Source organism: Hipposideros armiger, unplaced genomic scaffold (genome assembly GCF_001890085.2).
Source record: "Hipposideros armiger isolate ML-2016 unplaced genomic scaffold, ASM189008v1 scaffold_91, whole genome shotgun sequence".
NCBI classification, from domain to species: Eukaryota; Metazoa; Chordata; class Mammalia; order Chiroptera; family Hipposideridae; genus Hipposideros; species Hipposideros armiger.
The window spans coordinates 3,862,053-3,884,489 of record NW_017731441.1 but is presented as its reverse complement, the minus strand read 5'-3'; the positions used below and the strand labels follow the sequence as shown (position 1 = coordinate 3,884,489).

The 22,437-nt window shown below is 48.9% G+C and overlaps 1 protein-coding gene across 1 annotated transcript in view; it reads left to right on the top strand.

Annotated features, from left to right (window-relative positions):
• Positions 1-22,437, top strand: part of RASA3 (RAS p21 protein activator 3) — a 131,890-nt gene that overhangs the window by 94,642 nt on the left and 14,811 nt on the right. Inside the window, exons 6-17 of the mRNA XM_019644759.1 lie at positions 6,790-6,870; positions 7,257-7,329; positions 10,326-10,402; positions 12,882-12,986; positions 14,602-14,758; positions 15,109-15,257; positions 16,131-16,245; positions 17,138-17,212; positions 18,179-18,302; positions 19,767-19,873; positions 20,814-20,891; positions 21,990-22,067. Of these exons, the coding sequence (XP_019500304.1) occupies positions 6,790-6,870; positions 7,257-7,329; positions 10,326-10,402; positions 12,882-12,986; positions 14,602-14,758; positions 15,109-15,257; positions 16,131-16,245; positions 17,138-17,212; positions 18,179-18,302; positions 19,767-19,873; positions 20,814-20,891; positions 21,990-22,067 (1,219 nt within the window). The remainder of the gene's footprint in view (positions 1-6,789; positions 6,871-7,256; positions 7,330-10,325; positions 10,403-12,881; positions 12,987-14,601; positions 14,759-15,108; positions 15,258-16,130; positions 16,246-17,137; positions 17,213-18,178; positions 18,303-19,766; positions 19,874-20,813; positions 20,892-21,989; positions 22,068-22,437) is intronic.

The following is a 22,437-nucleotide window of genomic DNA, read 5'->3' as shown; positions in this document are numbered from 1 at the left end:
ATCGTGGGCGTTTATAAGCTACTAATTTCCCACTAACACCACTGTAGTTTACACACACACACACACACACACACACACACACACACACACACACACACACATTTTTTAAAGTATTTTTTTAAACAAATTTTATTGGGGAGCAGTGTGTTTTTCCAGGACCCATCAGCTCCAAGTCAACTAGTTGTTCCAATCTAGTGGAGGGCACAATTCAGTGGCCGTGTGGAGATCGAACAGGAAACCTTGGTGTTATGAGCCCTGTGCTCTAACCAACTGAGCTAACCAGCCACCCTAGTTTTTATATTTTATAACTCTCTTTCTTAGAGCTCTCTATAAGTCTATTGCACATGCCTGAGACCTTCCACAGATAGCTCTAAATTGGGATGTAACAGGAGACAATGGGCACCCCATCTGTGATCAGGTGCAAAAGGCACTGGACCCAAAATCTTGGTGTCCAAGGTTAGCAAAATCTTTCCTAATTGTGTGACAATGGACCAACCACTTACTGTCTCTGCGTATCATCTTCCTTGTTCAGTATGAGAGTAATAGCGTCTATGCTGGCATTTTCCCGGGATGTAGAAAGGAACCCAAGCAGTAACATATGTGGGTTCTCCCATCATGGCCTGGTGTCTCAAAGGCTGGCAAGAGCTTGGGCCAACCCTGTGGTGTGTTACGGGCTTAGAAGAAGTTAAGAGCTGAGATGATGGGACACTGAAGTGAAGCCAGTTGGGCAAAGTCAAGTTCATTTCAATAGTCTTCTCTCCTTGCCTGAGTAATACCTCATTCCCTCCCTTCTGCCCAGCAGCACCATGATTTATTCCCTAAAAAGTGATGGAGATGGGGCAGGGCCTGTGCTTATAGCCTGGGACATACGTATGCTCCTTGCCTCCCTGATGCATGTCATGCCCTTATCGCAGGTGTGTTAGTTTCCTGGGGCTGCCTTAGCAAAGTTCTACAACAGCAGAAAGTTACTCTCTTATAGTTCTGGAGACAGAAGCCTAAAATTTGGCTTGGAGGCTCTAAGGGAGGGTCCCTTCCTTCCTCTCCCATCTTCTGGGGCTGCAGGTGTTCCTAGGCTTGTGGCCGTATCATTTCAGTCTCTGTCTGCATCTCCACACAGCCCTGTGTCTGTGAAATCTCTGTCATATAAGGACATTTGTCATTGGGTTTAGAGCCCACCCTAAATCCAAGATGATTTCATCTCAAGAATCTCAACGTGAATGTCTGGAAAGGCACTTTTCCAAATAAGGTCTCATTTACAGGTTCCAGAAACACTCAGCCCTCTACAGTTGGCGATTCCTACTGAGGTAGACAACACTCCCACCCATCAGGTCCTCCCTGGGCTTCTCTCGCCGCTCACCTGGCCCAGACAGTCTCTTGTGGGATGTTCTGGCTGGGCAGAGTTCTCTTTCCGGGCCTTTCCTCTCCCCACTTCCAGCCCACTCCTCTCTGTTGCCAGGCCCACCCTTTCCTGCTGGCCTGAAGAGCAAACTGCATGTTGCCCTGTGAGTCCTTGAAATTCCTCTTCTGAGGTTGCCTATTTTTTACACCCCCCCCAACACCTTCCCCATGTACCCCCACCCCCTCCGTTCAGGAGGCAGGAGGCTCATGCCCTTCCTCCTCCTGATAATGGATATTGTCTGTGGCCTTCCCAGCTGCATCGCAGGTAGGCCGACAGCTCTCCCTTACCTGCCTGGATTAGTGAGTGAAGGTTGGGTCGCTGAAGGAGCCTTAAGAAATGGGCAACATATACAGAGTAAGTAGCAATAGAAGCCTTTACGCCTGGTCGGTGCCCATCAACACCGAGCCCTCCTGTGGTTCTGCGCAGGGAGAACCCTCTGGACGTGCCCCCAGAAATCTCATTCTTTCCTCCCGCAATGCAGCTTTCCTGGCCATGGTAGCTCATCTGTTTTTGTCTTGTTTTTCTCGCTGATGTCCCAGTCTACTGACCTGAATGCCTGATGGAGGCCCAGGTGGTTTGGTGACCCACTGTCCTGATGTTCTCAGTGTCTGTACGTGCACTTGGCATCTACCAACCCTACCTTGGACAGTTATCTGTTCATGTCTGAATGGCTTGTCTGTCCAATTAGATTTCAAGGTGGGACTCAGGGGTCCTAGCTCATGCTTTTTTTTTTTTTTTCCAACAAAGATAAACACAACAACTTTTAATCATTCATCCAAAATATTTAATAAGCCATTACTAAGTGCCAGGCACTGTGCTAGGCCTTCTGGAGCGTACATTGTAGTGGCAGAGACATGTTAACACATAACGTAACCTTGCCTTTCACTTGAGAAAAGCTTGGAGAACGTGAGCCTGTCAGTCAGACTGTTGTGCACGGAGTAGAGGTTCCTTGGCCATTTGTGGAGTGAGTTAAGGTGTTTGACGCGTGTGACCCGGAGGTGTACTGGGGCCATGGGAGTCTATACCAGGTTGAGCAGGAATCTTGTTATAGATTAATGATGAATTGATTGCTCGTGATTGTTTGTTTGGACCCTGAATCTCTTCCTTTAGAACATTTGTGCCAGAAAACCGAGGGGGGAAGATGACACGTGTGCCGATTCTTGGCACTGCTGGAGCTGAGATCAACCTTTGCTTACCTCCTTTCACAGCCCTTCCTTTCTTGTCCCTGTAAATAGTCTTTCTCTTGGCTATCCTGTACCTACCTGCTTTGTCCGAGAGTGAGGTTTCTTGTGCTTTCCCACTTGTAAGCTCTGTCACTTTGCAAGCCGACAAGAGTCCTGTGGACAGCCTTGCAGATGCTCACTGAGCCGCCCCTCCTGATCGGAGCAGTGGACCCTGCTCAGCTGGCGGCCAGACTCCAGGATGCTGGCCATCAGAGAGAAGGCAGCACAGTTTGCCAGCGGCTCCACCTCGAGGGGCACCCGACCGAGAAATTGCCTATTTTCAGGCTTCCAACAACATCTCAAATGCAATAAAGATCTTATTTTCTATGATTAAGGAAATAGAAAAAGAAAAAACAGCTGACGGGCTCTTGATTTGTGGCTCTTTCTAAGGTCAGGAAGCCTTTCAAAGCGAAGCATGAGGGTGAAGGGCTGGGCAGGCAGCAGGTGGGCCCTCTGCTGGTGACCATAGGTGGCGCATAGGTCCCCACACAACCAAGACGTGTCTGCAGCTGGCTCATGCCTGCAGACCAGACCAGCTTAGCAGGCACATTGTGCTTCCTCCTAGTGGGGCAGGAAGTAGAGGTGCCAGTATGTGCCCATGTCGAGGGAAGGAACACAATGGAAACAAGATTTCACAGCTGCAAGCTCTTAACTCTAGCTGAGAGGCAGGTTGACTATCAAAACCTACAAATGTTAAATACATACAAATATTGTATTTCCGGTACTTGAGATTCCAGGTTAGTTGATTATTTTGGTCACTTGGTGTATTTCAAAGCGTCCTTCCCAGGCCATAAGAATGGCCAGTGCAATAAATATTGTATTTTCCCCTGTTACTTACCTATAACATTCCTAAGTGTTCGTGAAATTTGTTTTGCATAGACTAGGCCTAGACAGATGCACCAATGGCAGATATACCTTTTCAAGTAAAAGGAGCTTTGGGGTTTATGTGCTCCAAGCAGCCTGAGAGCACCACACCCACCCCAGGCTGTGCAGCTAAACTGTAATCCTGCTCAAGTTGTTAGGACACTAATGAAGTGACTCCTGCTGCCGGGAGGAGGGTGTGATGGAGGCTAACACCATTTTCCCCCCAGTTTGTGCACTTTGCATGCCAGATGGTAGGGTACTGATTTTTCTTTTTCTATGAGCTGTCTTCATGTAACCGTAATCAGGAGCCAAGCTTTGTTTTGAGTTAGAGACTAGAATTGGTCTTTAAGAGAGGAAGTGAAAGTGACATCCACTGAATGAGTGCCCTAGGCAGCTGCTGCCCCACCTCAACCAGCTCTTCTTCAAGACATGAGGTGTGTGAAGAATTGCTTTCTGTTAGATGCTTAGCGACGCCACATAAGTTTCTGGTTGTGAAAACTCTGAGGATCTAAAATGGGGATGTACCTACCATCTAAACCTCCCTGATCACCAACTGAATGTAATAAAACTGTGTTCACATTAAATGTGTACCATTTGCACAGGGAGGGAGCACGGGCTGCCCCTCATGCCTCCTGAGCAAGCTGTTGCCCCTGCTTCTGGCTTCCCATCTCAGAGCTGCTGCCCTTTGGGGCCCCTCTCTGCCCCGACTTATATAGGGGGAGTCCCTTAAGACCTCAGCCTGAGGGGCCACTTTCTCTCAGAGGCCCCGAACTACCCTGCATTTTTCTGTTGTTACCTTACTCCCCCATGTATAAGACGCTCCCATGTGTAATTAATTTGGGGGCCCGAAATTTGAAAAAAAATGCATTACATGAAGTTATTGAACTCAAGTTTTATTCATCATAAAATTCATACAACTCCTCATCACTGTCAAAACTCCCAGCAATTAGCTTATCCTTCTCTGTGTCTGATGATGAAATCACTGTCTTCATATGTTGCCTCGTCCTCAGTTCCTTCTATGGCATTTGAAATCGACAACCACTGTATAAGACGCACCCAGTTTTTAGACCTCACATTTTTTGAAAAAGGGTGCATCTTATACATGGGGAAATATGGTATATCTAGTTTATTTCCCCCCTTCCATTACCGCACACAGTAATTACATATTACCTATTTATTGTCGTACTGTTTGCTGCTGTGCCAGCCAAGCAAACCTAAGCTTCATGGGACATGCGCTTCAGACATGAGCTTTTCTCTTCTCACAGCTCCACTCCTGTTCCTGGAAATGTGCCTGAAATGTGAGAGCTCAACAAATGTTTGTTTAGTAATGAGTTAATGGATGAATAAACATTTGTTTAATGATGAGTTAATGAAGGAAGGGAAATAACCAAAGACCAAGTCAGTCATCTGAGAGAGAAACACAGACATATTCTGGGAAATGGAGTAAAAAGAAAAAGAGTTGATAAATATTAGAGAAGGCTAATAGAAATAATGAATCAATCCATGAGACCCAACCTGATCAAACAGGAGTTCCAGAAGAAAAATGGTAGAGAAATGGAGAGAGAAGAAATTTACAGAAAACTCCCCAGCACAGGACAGGAGTGGCACCAGTTCAAAGGGCCACGAACGCCAAGAAGGAGGAATGAAGGAAACAAAACCCCCCACCAAGAAAGAAATACTCTGGTAAAATAGTAGAACCTAAAGGCTTCCCAAGATGGGCAAAGCAGCGTGGGCCACTTGACTTACGAAGCAATGAAGGAGCGTACTTGTCTTCCAGCTTCTTAACAGCAAGGAGGAAATGGCACACTTAGATATTGGCGGGAAAATGATTATGCATCTATATGTAGCCAAACTGATGGTCAAATACAGGGCTTGGGACTTCCACTCCTGGGGAACTGGATCCCCTCTCCCACCACAAACAGCTAAAGAGCTGGACGCTGTATGAGTGAACCATTTAGGACATCGGACAATTGGCAGCTTAGCTCTGGACCCCCCCCCCCATTAAGGGAAGCAGATGAGGTGAACCTCAGTGTCTAACTTTTGTCCTGGAGGCGTGTTGGTGATACAGGGCAGGGAAGTATCTCAAGCAGAGGCCAGAGGCAGGTGAGGAGACAGAGTTTGGAGTTAGGGGTCTGAGGCCACTGTGGGCACGTTCTGGAGAGGAGGGGACTTCACAGTGGTCTGTGAGCCAGTGTGAATATAGAGGGTGAAGCATCATAGATAAGGCAGAGCATGGGGGCTGTGGGACAAAGGGGCTCCCTTTGTGGGGCTGGGAAGCATTTGAATCCCCACCAGCTCAGTGGAGAGTCCTGTTATCAGCAGGATACTCAGCATGGACTCCAGAAAGGCCACATCTGTGCAGTGGGGCTGACCTGTCCCTAGATAAAGGCTGTTGGCACCTCCGTGGACAAAGCTTCAAACCAGAATTGCCATGATCAGCCCAAAGCAAGAGACCCTTAACTGCCAACCAACACAAAGCCCAGCAGCTCTGTACTTTGTAGGTGACAACAGAATCTGGACACCAACACCATGAAATTCACAATGCCCAGCACCCCCTCCAAACTGACATGCCAGAAGTAGGAGACAGTGACCCATAGCCCGGAGAAGAAACAGTTGATAGAAACAGACCCAGGAATGACAGAAATGATGGAATTAGTAACAAGGACACTCAAAGAGCTTGTGTAACTATATTCCAGAATTTAAACAGAACCAGAAGCCCAGATACTTGGCCTTGGCCCTGCAGGTGGAATCAGGCATGAGTAAAGCTTGAGCCTGGGAGGGGTAGGGGTGGAGGGTGGCTTTTTCTGCTGAGAGGCATGTGTGGCATGGAGGTTATGCACAGGCTGTAGCTGTGAACCCCCTGAAGTTTTCAGGGCCTCAGTTTACCCACCTATAACATGCACTTAACAAAAGCACAACTTTGTAAGTTTGTTGGAGAGGTCAATGTGTGAGTCGTGTAAAGCTCTCAAGCAGTGGCTGGCTCCTAGGAAGTGAAGGCAGTGACTTTGCTCATGGAAATCACCAGAAAACGTGTCCTCCTCAGCCGAGGCTCCTTTATACTGAATGCAATGCACACTTTTTCCCACCCCGCAAATGTTTTCTGATTGCTAGTCAGTGCATCCATTACTCTTTATTAGATGGGAGCTTCCAGGCACTTGATGACCAACACTATGTCAGCACTCATGGCTCTTGACCCTGAGCTGTTGAGACAGCTGCCCTCTTGGACGCCAGAGTGGCCTTGAGAGATAGCCTGCGGGCCCTTCATCCCCTACTCCTGACCATTCCTTCCACTTCTCTCCTCAGCATCTTCGAGTGCCAAGGCCTCCCTATTGTGAATGGGCAGTGTGACCCTTACGCCACTGTGACACTAGCAGGACCATACAGGCAAGTAGCTATCACCTACACCTGCCTCCAGCCTCCAGGCCTGGAGGGTGGTAGTCACCTGGAATGATGGTGAGGATGCCTCAATCAGAGGAAGGCAGGATGTGCTGTGAGGTAGAATGTGTAACTTCGACTTCCTTTAGTTTCCTTTATTGCCCTAAAATTGTTTTGTAAAAAAAGAAAGCCTTTATGTTCTTAATGCTGGGTATTTTTGGCTCAGTAAAGGTTCCTGATTTGCATACCATCTGGGGTTGGAGACAAACAGAAATATTTATAAGATAAATAAAGGCAGTAAATTACTTGTGCATTTGATAGCTCAGTCTTAAGTCTGAGCGATTTGGCATCAAAAGTGTTATTTTTAATCCTGATTCTTCCTTCCTTGATTACAGATCGGAAGCAAAGAAGACGAAAGTGAAAAAGAAGACCAACAACCCACAGTTTGACGAAGTGTTTTATTTTGAGGTTGGTATTTCAGTGGCATAAATGTTAAGTTGAAGCCCTATACCGGAGATTCTTTGGCAGAAAGTCTAGATTTGAAGGATCTCAGCCACTTGCTTCCTTCTGAAAGTTCTCTGAGTGATTTCCCCCCAACACAAAAGATTTCCCCTCCTGCCCTGCAGCCTGTCGAGTTGAACTTTCCTCCTCCCTAGAAAGAAAGGCTGTCTGTTGCTTCCAGGATGACTCAGTTTTGAGTTGAGTACTGACAAATTCATACTTTCCAAATTATCAGGACTTTGGGGGCCTTTTGAATTGTTTATTTGGTTTGGGTTTTTTTCTTTTGTTTTGTCCGTTCCACCCAATCTTCTCTGAGCAGTGGAGGGAGGCTTGTTTCACCGGAAATAGTGAGGGTTTTGAAGCAAAAGAGGAAGTGCATTCGGACCCAGAGATCCCCCGGGCTGCCTCTCAGAATGTGAACCGCCAAAAATTAGTAAGATGGAAGGCATGAGGGCTGAAAACCAGAACAGAACAACAAGCAAATATGGCTGGTTTAGTTTTAAGATGGCTCATATGAGATATACCGGAGGTGTCCAAAAAAATGTATACAAGTGGACACTTTGGTCAGTATTGCTCAAGCAGTAGTTGGCCGTAATCAGAAGTGTCTGGACACTGATGTTAACCACTTTGAGCACCTCCTGTAATTGCAGAAGCCAAACATGACTTGTATTCATTTTTGTTATGAGTATATATTGAGTTTTACAATTTTAATACAGTTTTCCTTTCTTAAAACGTGTATATATTTTTGGGGCACCCTCTGTATTTAGGCAGGTGTTCTTTGTGTCTGCAAAGGTTTCTTGAATGCTTAATATGCACTAGGTCATGGGTAGGTAAAGGATGACTGAAGCTCCCACTCCTGTCTTCATGAGCCTGCCACCTAGCAGAAGAGAGCACATGTGAGCACATTGTCCCATTTGGTCCAGTGACTGTTAAGTCAGTGGCTTTGGGGAACAGAAAGCAAAGGCAGCCACCCTTCCTGCCTGGGAAGTGGGGCCAGGCTTCTCAGAATGGTGACCCTGAGCAGAGGCTGGTATGGGGGTGTGTACATACGTGGAGTATCGGGAGGCCAGAGGGAATTCTGAATCTAGAATGTAGAGTGAACATGGGATGAAAACAGGGAGTTTGGGAAAATGAAGTTGGAGAGATGAGCTGGAACCAAGGGACTCATGGGCAGAGAGCCTGGACCTTTTCCTGCTGGTGCCTGGAAGCTCACATAGTCCTTCAGTGGAGGAGGCCACGGGCCGACCTCGTTGGGGCGGCTACGAGGAGGGGTGTGGAGCTGGATCCTGAGGGCGTAGAAAAAGAGCGCTTTTCTGTCCCAGATGGATGTTCTTACTTTATAGTCAGGCGAAGAAAATGGTTTTTAAGAGACCCAACATAAGGCAGGAAGCTGAGGCGGTCCCCCTAACCTCAAGGGGCACTCATGCTGGGTCTCCAAAGGCAGGGATGAGTCCGGAACAGCAAATGTGGGAAAGTTTCTCATCTGAATTGTGCATTCAAGGTGACAACAACCTTCCCTGTCTAGGCTGCCTAGAATGGCTTAGACCAGCGCTTCCCAAACTTTTGTTTTTAACACAACCCACAGTAAGGTATAGGCTTTACATCGTCACATGCGCCACTCAAGCAGCTACCTTCACTCCTGCGGAGTTCTCACTCACACAGAGTGGTGCGTATTTTCTATTTTGTATGCTTCTCTTTCACTCTGTAAAAATGTGGGACTCAACTCACTAGATTAATGTAATGACCCGGCCCCCTCCCAGCCCCGCCAGGTACAATTATAGTCAGGACCAGAAACCTGCAGGAGCCCAGGGAAGGCTTACACCTGGGATCTCAGTGCTATTGGTTAGGACCGCCTGATGCCTGCCTCCCTTGAGACCTTGGAATATGCTTCTGTTTGGAGTTTATATCCTTTGACTCAAAGGGCTCAGCCCTGCTTAGCAGCAGATCCCCTCTGTCAGGTTCTCCTCATCTCCTTTCAGCCTCAGCTGGCAAACAGCCTGAGGCTGAGCCCCTGGGAGGGGAAGCAAGTGGTCTGACTGTGGGCTTGGCGCTGGCAGGTGGCCTCCTATGGGAGTTTCAACAGGAGGTAGCCTCCAGACCATTTTTTTCCAGGTTAACAGCTAGTCTTAACTGAAGGCCCTTAAATACCTAAAGGAAATTATTTAAAATTCTGTAAAAGCCACTTTCATTCACTCACTAGATGTGTTAGCTGACAGGCAGGAATAAGGCATAGAAGAAAACAGACCAGCCCCTGTGGCCATCCCGCCGGAAGCCAGGCACTTTTATGAAATAGTGGCACTGTGAGCCACACCAGGCAGCAGGAGGTGCCAGGGGCTTCCTGGAGGAGGTGGCATTTCGGAGATGCTTGTAGGCTTCCCAGCATGTGCCTGAATGAGGAAGGGATCCAGTGGTCAGCTGGGGGCTGGGGGGGGAGCACGGTGGTGCAGGTTGTAGAAAGACCCCTGTGTGCTGGGTGAGGAGAACAAGTGGGGGCCCCAGGAGGCTTTTAGAAGCTTTAACCAAAGGTTGATGAGGCTCGGGCCAGCGGCGCTATGACTGGTGGGGGCCCTGCTTGAGTGATACTTGGACAGGCTGCCAACAGGATGGAGGCAACAGGGAAGGCTGAGGGGGAGCTGATTTGAGGCACAAGGGAGTAGCAGTCAGGAGGGGATCAGGAGGGGAAGGCATCGTCTGCAGCTCTGGGACTGAGGAGAGAGGCACTGAGGCTCAGGGCGCTCAGGAGTGCTGGGAGGATTACGTGAAAATCAGTAGAAAGTGCCTGGCACAGCCCCACACCCCCAGCTCCCAGGAGATTGGGCTCAAATCCAGGCTTTGCTTGTTCATGGTGAGTGGGGCAGTGTCCACCGTGAGTGGGATGCATGGCCTCTTCTCCTGAGTCTGGGGGTCATTAGCGCAGGGCAGTTGGTCAGTTTAACTAACTCTCCCTCTGTCTGCACCACCAGGTGACCAGACCCTGCAGCTACAGCCGAAAGTCCCACTTTGATTTTGAGGAGGAGGACGTGGACAAACTTGAAATACGGTGAGTGAGAATCATTGTTTTGCGGTTCCTATTATACATGGCGACTGAAGTCCAAACTCATGTCTCCTATCCATATTTTGGGGTTTTTTTCTAAGAATAGGGGAATGGGTAGGTAAGAATTTCGGTGTCCTTGATAATTTTAACACAAGGATGTCGGAAGTTGAAGTAAGTCATAATCGTCCCAGATATTTGGGTGGTTGTGGCTGAAAGGACATTTACTTACCCAAGGGGCAAACTAAGTTTTATATAATAGTTCACTTGGCAATATCTCCTAAGAATCAAAGGTCAAAGGCTTTTTGCCACTCAACATGTGCGAGGCTCTGTCTACCACGTGGCATCATCCAGCCTAGCACACGGGTCCTGGCTGCTTAGGGTCCTTGTGATGCAGCCTTCAGTGCTCAGAGTCAGACATTCGCAGCATGAAGCTCATCGGCATTAGTTTTAGAGTCCACTCAGGGGCCTTCTTCCTATGGCCATAGGAAGCCCTGCTGGCCTGCAGAGCCTCCCCTGGGTGCGAGATACCCTGGGGTTGACACATCATAAGCCAGGTTTACCTTCCTGTTGTCCTCGGCTAGGGTGACCACATTTAGGTCTGACTAACCCTCTTCAGGAGAACCATAGAAATATGTCTGACTTGACGTGGTTTAAAATCTACTTTCCTGAGGGCCAGGGTTTCCTGAGGCATGTGAGGTTTGACTAGAAATACCGCAGATGTTCATTTGGGGTGGGAGTACTCTAGCGTCCCTCCCATGTACCTGCAGCCACTTCCCAGGCCTCTGAGCAATGACCAAGCCATGGGATGCTCTGGGCTGGATGGGGCTGACCATCGGGGTGCAGACAGGGCTCTTCCCTTCCCCGAGTGCGGGACCCTGGGGCTCTTTCTTTGTCCCTCTTCTGAGCTCAAGACCTGAGGGACTGTGGCCTCCATACACAGATCTTGGTTTGAGCATAGTTTTAAGTGTTTCCAGTTAATTTAAGTCTTCCATTTCAAAATACTGAACCAGAGGCGAAGTGACCCCAAGTCGAGTGTCTGGTAAGATCCCCACGGAAGGTCTGAAGGCCTTGTTTGAGGTTTGGCTGTGCACCAGCCGTCTTGAGACATGCAGCTCCCCTTTCTTGTTCAGAGAAAGAAGTTTTTATAAAAGACTGGGCTTTGAATTCAAGAGAGAAGTCCTAGGTTTTTTTTGTGGTTTTTTTTTTTCTAAGTGTATAAACCTAAAGTGCTTTTAAATGTTTCTTTTATTAAAAAAGAAGAAAAGACTGCCTGGGGATTGTTTTTACATTGCCAAAACGTTGCTTGGCAAATTAAAGATGCTTCTGCTTGTTATTTTATTGGGTTGTCGGAAAAGTCATGACATAGTTTTTCTGTTTTTCATTGCAAATATGCGTCATGACTTTTCCGACAATCCAATATAAGTGACATGGTGTGGGACTGTGTGTCTTTTCATGTACTGACTGCATGTGTTCCTGTGGCACATCCTTTATCTTCTGTGCCCTCCACTGCTCCTGCTCAGATTTGCAGGGGTAACCAAAGGGCTGGTGCAATCTTCTAGAATTTTCCCCTTGACCATCAGGTGTGGTGAGAGCCGGTGTTAGATTTTCAGCTCACAGTGTAACCTCTGGTTAAGTTGTTTGTGGTGGGTGGTCATGATGTTTGCTTGTTAGTCCCCAAAGCAGAGGGAACAGTGAGAATTCCACCCAAAGAAAATGGGTTAATTAGTGAGTGACCAGACTTTTCAGCAAGGTGGGTGGAAATTTTTCACCAATCTGGTGATACATCGTGTTGTGGTGGCAGCTGGCAACTAGCCACTGTCTCCCCTTCTCCGTGGGGAGTGTCTGGCCGCCTTGGTCATGAGTCACACTGGCAGGTGGCGGGGATTGTGGGTTCTGAGTGTAGGTGGAGAAGGGGGGTTGGCGACAGTTTTTTTTTTCCAGGTGTATTTTCATGTGATAGAAGGTAGGGGGCATCCTGGTTGTTAAACTGGGCAGTTTGGTCAGTCCCCTGTGGGCACCAGTCTCTGGAGCAGCCCAGACAGAACTAGACTTGATTTCTTCACTCCGTTGTGTTGAGCCCTGCAGACTGAGGTCGCCGTACTCGGCGCTCTTACCTCAAACATGCCCCAGCCTCAAGGGACAGTAGGTTCTGCTACGCTTGGGCCTCTCCTGGTGAAAGGAAGTGATGCTGCTGTCTTCAGTGTGCAGCAGTTCCCTCCTGTTACAGAGACCGGAGGCCCCCTCACTCCGACACCAGCACAGGGCTCTGCCTCCACCTCCTCTCGTTCACGGCAGCCTGGGGACAATGCACGTCTTCATTCCAAAGTCAGGCCTTGCTTTGATTCACATTTTAAATGTCTAGTCAGCGGAGATCTTCACAGAGACTGACGTGGTGGAACTGAAGGCTCCGTCCTGCTCCAAAGCCTCTCTGCCCTGCCCTAGGTTTTTCTTCGAGAAGATCCATATACTGATTGTTGTTTTTCAGAGTTGACCTCTGGAACGCCAGTAACTTGAAATTTGGAGATGAGTTTCTGGGAGAACTAAGGATTCCGCTGAAAGTGCTGCGGCAGTCCAGCTCCTATGAAGCATGGTAAGGTGACCGCGTGCCTGGCCTGCCATTATTGAGCTGGTGGGTGGAAGGACAGAGTTAACAAGTCAAAAGGACACAAAGCTGCCTCTTAGCAGCCAAAGCAAAATGGCACATGTCAGCTCCCCACCTCGCCACCTACTCATGGTCCTAATTAGCTCTGGCGTGGTGATGAGATTTCAGGTGACATGTAGCAGGAGACAAGGTACTGGAGCAGGTGATCACGCTGAGAGCGTGAAAAGTGGTGGCTGAGAGCCTAAAACAGACGGGCAGGGGCGTGAAGAGTTTTCTGGGCCTGATCGCTGAGGGCAGACACCTGGCATATCGGAGCAACACCGTGCCAGGCTCTGCCCCGTGCCGGGTGTTCATACCCTTTGCCTGTCGTCAGAAGTGTCACCTGATGAGAAAAGAGTGCAGAGTGCTGTGGTTTTCAGGAAAATTGCCATTTAATTCTACCCATCTCAATTGAGAGGTCCTAGTTCTGCCTCACTCATGGATCTCAGAAACCTAAGCCTTCACTACCTCCCATGTCTTTATTTCTTGTTTTCTCAAGGTACTTCGTGACTTTGTTTTATTTCATGATCAGTTCATAAATCGCATTGTATCACAGTGCATATCATCACAGTGAAGCTGCAGATACTCAGGCCACTGGCATTCTCACTTCATGCACCTCTTTTAACAGACGCACACAATGGGGAGAAGGTCACACACCACATGTCTCACACCACATTGCCACATGTCACACACCATGCCACATACTGCATACAGAGCCCTGCATGTCCACAGACGCACCATGTAGGTAGATTTTTGTTTTGTGCCTAATGGCAGTTTCCTATCACCAGGACGTCTTTAATTCCTCAAGGACAGCACCAGCACAGCCCCTACCTGGGTGCTGGTTCCCGCCAGGAGGCATTGCTTAGCTGAGTAGCCCCTGGCCTTGGAACCAAGGATATGATATTTTCCCGGCAGCCCCATGGAAGCCCACCCAGAACCCCAGGTATTTAGGTGCTTCTGCCAGACACAAGCTCTACCCACATAGCCCCTCTAAATGCCTAGCTAATAAACTCAGAACAGGCAGGGTTCCCCCAGGGCCACGCTGAGTAGGACCAAAGAGAAAAGAGTGGCCTGTCAGAAAACGCCACTAAAGTGACCTTATGCCCAGTGGTCTGCTTTACTCACCATCCCCTCTAATGTCAAAAGCTGTACCACACGTTATTTAGAATAATTTCAATTTTGCTGTTCTTATTGATAGCCATTGTTGAGTGTTAATCTTCACAGGTAGATGATTTTACTGCAGAATTTCCTCTAACTACTACACTCATTTCCCCTCTTTCTCATCCTGTCCTTTCTTTCCACCCTTCCCGCTTTCTCACCACACTTCTAAGTCTACGGCTCTGTATAATCAGCCCCGATAGTAAACATCCTGTGGGGAATAGCCCGGGGAGAGGGAGTGGGTGGTGGTGGTGCACGGGCGCATGGGCCTTGCACTGGTGTGACCTGCAGAATCGCCTTGGGGCCCCCTTCTGCCTCAGACCTCGACGCAGAGTCCATGATGGAGGACCAGCCCTTGGGAGGTGCTGCCTCCTCATACTGCCTTGTCCTTGTGTCCTGTGCCCAGGTACTTCCTGCAGCCCCGAGACAATGGCAGCAAGAGCCTGAAGCCGGGGGATCTGGGGTCCCTGCGGTTGAACGTGGTTTACACAGAAGACCATGTCTTCTCTTCCGACTACTACTGCCCCCTGCGGGACCTTCTGCTGAAGTCTGCAGATGTGGAGGTACTCTTGTGCCAGGTGTAACCACCCACCCACCGCGCAGTCCACCTGCACATCGCTGCCCTGCCCCTGTCCCATATCTCCAGTCGGACCCCTGCTTGGCCCTGCCTTTACCTAGACCCACCGCTGCCCCCTTGTTCTGCTGGCCACCCTCCCACACCTGTCAGCCTTTTCCCTCCCTGTCCAGGCCCTGCCCACCTGGGGCCCAGCACCTGGGCTGCCTTCTTCCGATTGGAAGCCTGGTCCCTCTGAGCCTGTTTTGTGCCCAGGAACACCTGCATTTCCTTTTGGCGGGGGGCTGTTAAGTTGTGGGTCAGGGGGCTGCCCTCGGGTCACGCTGTGTCTCTGTGCAGCCCGTTTCAGCGTCTGCAGCCCACATCCTGGGCGAGGTCTGCAGAGAAAAGCAGGAGGCGGCCATCCCACTGGTGCGGCTTTTTCTGCACTACGGCAGGGTGGTGCCCTTCATCAGCGCCATCGCCAATGCCGAGGTCCGGAGGACGCAGTGAGTGCCACCGCGAGCCCTGCCCGGGACCCCCTCACATTCCCCAAGGGTGTCTGGCCTGGTGACAGGATGGGGCTGGGGCGGAGGGATGTCTAGGGGACCCAGGCAGCAGAAGTCTCCCTCAAAACATCAGAGCACAGGGATAGGGCAGCTAAAGAAAGCCATATAGGTTCAGCTTTTCTTTCAGAGAGTCACTTACTGTTTCTTAAAAATGCACCTGTTTTCTTGGAAATCCCGAGGTGTGTGCAGGAAGCGGGTGTACGTGGCACAGGTTGCCTCAGGAATGGGCTCAGTTCAGTGTTAAGCCCACATAAGAGGACTGGGTTGCCGCCACCCCAGGACCTGCACTTGCAGTGTGGAGATGGCTTCTGCTGAGAGACACTCCCCGGTCCTCTCAGTTCAGAAAGATCCAGAACGTACCCTTGTTCAAAGAGGTTATAAAGCATAGCCTGTTCTGTTCGTTTTCACACCTGGATATCCTGTGTTTACCCCAGGTTTGGTTCTTAGAAGCATTAATTCATTGCTAAACAAGCCTCGCAAAGAGACAAGGCATGAGGTGGCAGTAAAGGGAGAACACTGTCAACTCCTGTTCCTCTTGATGGGTTGATGGCAGTGGGAGTGCTGCCATTTTGCTGAATTGTACTGGCTGCTGTTTGTACAGTGGATTCTTTACACAGGCAGGGCCAGGGGGCCCAGACCCCCAGCTGTGAAACATCTGGCCTGTTTCGTGCTCCTTCTAAAACACCTAACAGCAGACTCCTCAGGGAAAGCATGTTTCTGCATCCAAGGGGTGGACACTCAAGAACGGGTTCTGCTTCCTTCTCTACCTTGCTCTATGAGGAGACAAAAATCACCCCTGATGCTATTTTCCAGGGACCCCAACACCATTTTCCGAGGAAACTCGTTGACATCCAAGTGCATTGACGAGACGATGAAGCTGGCGGGGATGCACTACCTGCACGTCACCCTGAAGCCCACCATAGAGGAGGTGGGTCCGGGTCCCTGAGGGCCCAGCATGGCCGGGGGTTGGGAGGGTGAAGAATTTCCCCAGGAGCCCACATTTCCACATGGAAGACACACGTATACACAGAGAATGTAGCACACAGGGATTCACCTGAACAAAGAGCTATCACTTCAATGTCATTTTTTCCCCCAGCCTCATTACGGGGACCTTCTGTGTGTATTCTAGAATCTTCCTCATTTTCTCAAATTAAAAAAAATACTTAAGAAAATCCATCATTCTAAAGACAGAAGGACATGCAAGAGAAACACTTGCTCCTCATAGGACACCTCTTTCCCTACAGGTGTTGGGTCTCCCTGAATTCGTGAGGCCCAGAGTTATCTCTCGAGCCCCCTGCGGCTGTGGAGGCCCTTCTGTTATTTCTCACTAGTTGTCAGACACACTTGAAGTAACCACACACTTCCTTTCCAAATGACTCAGCGTTTCTTACCTGACCCCTTAATGTGACGCCTGGGCAGGCAGCGTTTCCCCCAGAACAGTTTCATAAAAAACAGGCTCTTTGCAATGTGAGCAAATTTAAAATAGCATTCTGGTTGAGTCTCTGCAAAATCTTGGCAGTGCTTTGAAGTAAAACCATTGTTAAGCTTGATGACACCTGATCCCAGGTGAGCTAATGCAGAACCGTCTCAAGACAGCCCTATTCCTGATGGGACTTTGGCCTCCCATGCTGCCCAATGTCTTCAGCTCCTATGCCCTGCACTCTTTCCAGCAGCGGAGCAGGGGCTAGCTGTGGGCAGCTGTTTTCTGAACAAGGCTCATGATGTATGTCTGTCTCTGAGCCTAATACTGCTAATCTCCACCCCAACCAGTGCTCCTGGAAGCCACCTCACTCATTCCTTGTCATAAATGCTCTTTACAGATATGCCAGAGCCATAAAGCCTGTGAAATTGACCCTGTGAAGTTAAAAGATGGTGAAAACCTAGAAAACAACATGGTAAGGGGTTCTGGTTTGTTCATTAACACTTTCCAGAGCCAGTCACCCATCTTGAGCATTTCTGGCACAGGCCACCTTGGATGCTCTGTGTCACTGTAAGATTCGGGGCAGGGTGGGGACCCAACCTAGGCAGTGCTTTGCAAGGGTACCCACCGGAGGCTGAGGCGGAGAGGTGAACTGTTTTAGCCGGTTTGGCCGCCATCTTTCTTTGCTGTTGATGTCTTTCCTGTTGAATTAGCATCACTCTGTGGCCTGCCACACCCACCTCCTGCTCCTTCCCTTCTCCCTGGGATAACCAGCCTGCTCAGTCTTCCTGGGCCATCTTTCCCTCTTTCCCGTCCTCTCAACAAACACAGGTCCCAAGCCTGACCCACCCCAGACTGCTTCCAGAATGGTGTCCTGTTTTTTAAAACAGCAAAACTCACTGATTTTGACACTTCACCCTAATGTTTTAGTCTTTTTTACGATTTCTTCATCCAGAGCATGCTAAGTCTTTTGTCATGTCCTTAAAGAAAAGAGACAGAGTTCTTGCCTTTGGGGACTTACGGTCCGATGAATTTGACCTCTGTCCTCAGTTAATGAGGTCAGGGGTGGAGGCGGAGGACACAATGTGGCTTTTCCCCACACCCCAGAACTCCAATTATTTGCACCATATGAATTATTGGGTTGTTGGAAAAGTCATGACGCATTTTTGCAACGAAAAACATAGAAAAAAATATGTCATGACTTTTCCGACAACCCAATATTATAACTACTCAGTTCATATTTTAGGAGAGAGAGGTTGTCTTTTAATCATGATGGGAAGTATTATCTTTTGCGGCCACAGCTGCCTACGGCTGCTCTGAGCCAGTCCCCAGCCTTGGACTGTCTCTCTCCCCAGTGTGGTTGTGGTGCTCCATGCAGCCTTGGGAGAGAATCGGGTCCAAATGAGCGTTGCTGGGGTGTCTCACCCACATCTCATTGCAGGAGAATCTGCGGCAGTACGTCGACCGTATCTTCAACGTCATCACCAAGTCGGGGGTGAGCTGCCCGACCGTCATGTGTGACATTTTCTTTTCTCTTCGGGAGGCGGCTGCCAAGCGCTTCCAAGGTGAGTCCTCTGTGGATATGTTCATGCGACAAAAATATCCACAGCCCTTCACTGGGTGGTTCCCTTCCTCTGTGCCAGACGCCTTAAAGCAAAGAAGGGATGTTTCAGAGTCCCTGTGAAGACGGTTCACACAGCCGCTGGTCCAGGGCTCAAATGTCAGTGCAGAGTGCCCATACGGTATCCCCCTCCATCCGCGTCCTTCAAGGCAGTGTTCCCCGGTCCCTGTCTGCAAGTGTCCCTGGGTGAACCAGTGCCCCAGGCCTGGACAAGGCCGGCTGGCCGAGTTTTGTCACAATAGTTTATTTGGGACACAGTGTTAACTCATCTGAGTTTGGGCCTCTACAGTTTGAGAAGCCACCCTTCCCTGGTTCTCCTGGTGGTTTCTTAACTGTGGTCAATCGCGGCATTGCTCAGCGCCCCGTGTCATCTAACTTTCCCTTACTGCATTTTCAGGAAAGACAGGATGAGCCCTTTGGGGAATTGGAATTGGAGGAGTCCCAGAAATAAGCCCCCTCTTTTTTAATTTTGCTGATTCCTCAGGAAGGCACCAGGAGTCACCCGGACAGATCTCCTCTCAAGCAAAGTATAGGTGTCCTGCCCTGGCTGGAATGATCAGGTTAACTGAGGACCTGGCTGCAGGGTTTACACCAGCTTAGACCAGATCTTAGAAGGCTAAGGAAGGGGTCACGGGGTGCCCGGCCCTGGCCTGGTCCAGCAGGCACTGTCGCCAACCTTCTCCATCCATCCCTAGAGGCCTGTGAATTAGCCCAAGTGCGACCTGCCTTGGGGAACCACTGAAACTTTGGCCTCCAAGCCCTCCGAGCAGTCCCTGGGGCCCAGACAGAAGGCCCCGGAAGTGCGCCCTGGCCCCTTTCCAGCACCCACCAGGTGCCTCAGCCTCCTCCAGCCATGGAGCCTGGGCCATGTGATTCCAGCCAGGACCTCTTGCTCTCAGAGAGCTTGGGCTCTTCCAGGACCGAAGAGTATCTCGTGTCTGAGAGGGGCGGTAACCAAGTACACCTAGCCTCTGACTCTCTTTGGAATAAGATGGAAGTAAATAAATAATGAACAAACCATATCCTCCCAGCTGTGAATAAACCATCCAGTAATGAGCCATCTCCCTGTAATGCCACTAGGGCCTGGTGAGTGGGTGGTGTCTGTTACAGCCCAACTGTGAGATGGTGCTAAGCTCTTAGAAACAGTGAGGGGGAGAGAGAAACTGAGAGAGGGCTGGGGAGGGCTGGGGGAGAGAGACAGAGAGGGAAAGAGAAAGAGAGATGGAGAGGGGTAGAGACAGAGAAAGAGAGAGAAACATGGTAGGGTCTAAGAGTTCAGGCCAGTACCTCTGCCTCCAGGAGACGTTTGGGAGGAGAGAGGCTTTGGGTTACAGCCCTCTCCCCAGGTCTGCTACTGTCCTCTCCAGAAAACTCCACTGAGTTGGCTCTCTCTGTGTCTCGGCCACAGATGACCTTGACGTGAGGTACACGGCTGTGAGCAGCTTCATTTTCCTTAGATTCTTCGCACCCGCCATTCTGTCCCCCAACCTCTTCCAGCTCACACCTCACCACACGGTAAGTGAGCATCAGCCCTTGTAAACTGGTGAACTAGTCCTCCTGCACCAGCCAGTCCTCCCATATCAGCAGGTGACACTGGGCTTGGGCCGGGGTCTCTTGCGAGGTATGTGGAGATGGGAAAGGCAGCCATTGCATAGTAATCAGGTTGTGAACATGCTACATGACCATAACTTGGTCTACAAGAAAGTTTGGCGACTTCCCTAAGCTGTATCCATTAAGACATGGAGGGTGTGTCCAGGGTTTTAACTGTTGGCTGCTATTAAATTCTCCTTCCCTCATGGAAAAAAATGGAGTATTTATGATCTGGTGCATATTCAGTCGTTTAATCAATCATCAAATATTTATTGAGCACCCACTATGTGCCACGCTCTGAGCTTTCATGGAGCTGATGTTAGTGACACATCAGTAGAAAAAGTGCCAGGTGGGGACAGTGCTTGGTGGAAGCCCAGGGTAAGGGGACTCAAGGGTGATGGGCCTGTTCCTGTTTTTCTGTTAGTGTTAAACTAAACTCCCAAACCATGTGAAGGTTAGAGAGGTGACCTGGGAGATGCAGAACTGGGAGTGGTAACCAGGCAGGGATGCTGTTAAATTAAAGATGCTCTGCTTGTGTGATGGGCCCAGAATGCCGATGTCCAGCAGGTCTTCTCATGCTTTGCTATTCAGGGAGCTACTGGTACCTTGTGGAAACACTGGGGTCTGGGGTTTGGGGCCTGGAGTGGCCTGAGATCCTACTCCAGACTACACAGAGTACAAGGGTCTAGGTGAAATTTTCTGAATCTAGTGTTTGCATGTTTATTGTTTACTCATGGACAGCAACCTTGTGCTGTGCAGCTTTTAGGTGCTATCATTCATTTTGTTGGCTGTGTAATTCTGGGCTCAGTCACAACATTTTTGTAAAACTGAAATGACACTTGCGTTTCTCTTTCCCGTTTTACAGGACCCACAGACGTCTAGGACGCTGACACTTATCTCAAAGACTATTCAAACTCTTGGCAGCTTATCCAAGTCAAAGTCTGTAAGTCATTTATTTTGATTGCTCTTTTTAACACAAAAGAAGAAGGTGTGTTTAATGCAGTTATCAGGATAAGGAACAATATTCCCAGACAAAAAAAAGCTAAAGAAGTTTATCACCGCCAAACCAGCATTACAAGAAATGTTAAAGAGACTTCTTTAAGAAAAAAAAGGAAAGAAAAAAAAAGATTAAAAAATATAAATAATAAAATGGCAATAATTATATACCTATCAATAATTACTTTAATGTAAGCAGAGTAAATGACCCAATCAAAAGACATAAAGTGGCTAAACAGAGAAGAAAACAAGACCCATACATATGCTGCCTAAAAGGAACCATTGGTGAACCAGGGTCCCATCACTGCAGAGAAGCTAGTCCCCCTTCAGGGCAAACACTCGGCTTTCTCTGAATCAGAGTAAAATGAAAGATGTGTGGTGGCTAACAAGCAGGCTGCAATGCACTGACCGCTTTTCTCCATCAATAAACCCCAGTTTTTGTTGTCTGGAAGCGCCGATGAACAGGCACCTGTCGGGCCTGAGGTCTGCACAAAACCCGCCTCATTTTCATATCCAGAAATAGTGAAGTGACCTAAATGTGAAGACAGTGCTAAATGGGGATGAGGCATTAGGAATGGTTGTTTTTAAGGCCCTTCCCCGAGTTCCTGTGCTTTGCCCGGATTACTGTCCCTCCCACCGGCTCACAGGAGGCTCCGTCCCAGCAACCAAATTTGGGTGCAGTGTAAACTTGTGGACCTGGAACACAGGTGGTAGTGACCAGAAGGGGAAGTGAGCCACTCATAACAAAGAACTCACCGAGGACCCCACCCCCACATAGTTAGCTTTAAAAACACAGCTTACGTGGAGTTCATCTTCTCCGACCTTTTTAGCATGATTCTGTGATTTAAGGTCTCTTATACCCGGTAAACTTTTGGGGTAACACTTATACCCTATACTGTTACCCAGTGGTACCCAGCATCTCCCCTCTTTTTAGTTACCATAACTGAGGCTTGCTAGTTGTGGTAGCTAAATCTGTGCCTCTAGATTTTTCAGATTTGGGCCATGGGATCTGTAGGCCTTCGTTAAGTGACCTGTTTCGTTTTAGGCGAGTTTTAAGGAATCCTACATGGCTGCATTTTATGAATTCTTCAATGAGCAGAAATATGCTGACGCAGTAAAAAATGTAAGTATTAACATCAGTTAACATAGACTTACTGTGCCCGATATTATATGTTGTTCCTAAGAAACAGAGTTGCTTTAAAAAAAAAAATGAGTTAAAATTCACAAAACATAAAATCGACCATTAGCCATTTTAAACAGTTCTGAGCATTGGGCCCATTTGCAGTGTTGTGAGACCCCCAGTGAGTGCCGGACTCTCTGTACCCCAGAACTGCTGTAAACTCCCACACCACCCCTCTTTGGAATCTGACATTTGGGGGCTCTCATTCTTTACTTTTCATGTCTAAATTCTTTCTAAGTGACTGCGCATTCTACCGTCATAGAATTTTGCCCCCATTTGTTTCACAAATTCTTATGTCCTGCCCCACCCCGGC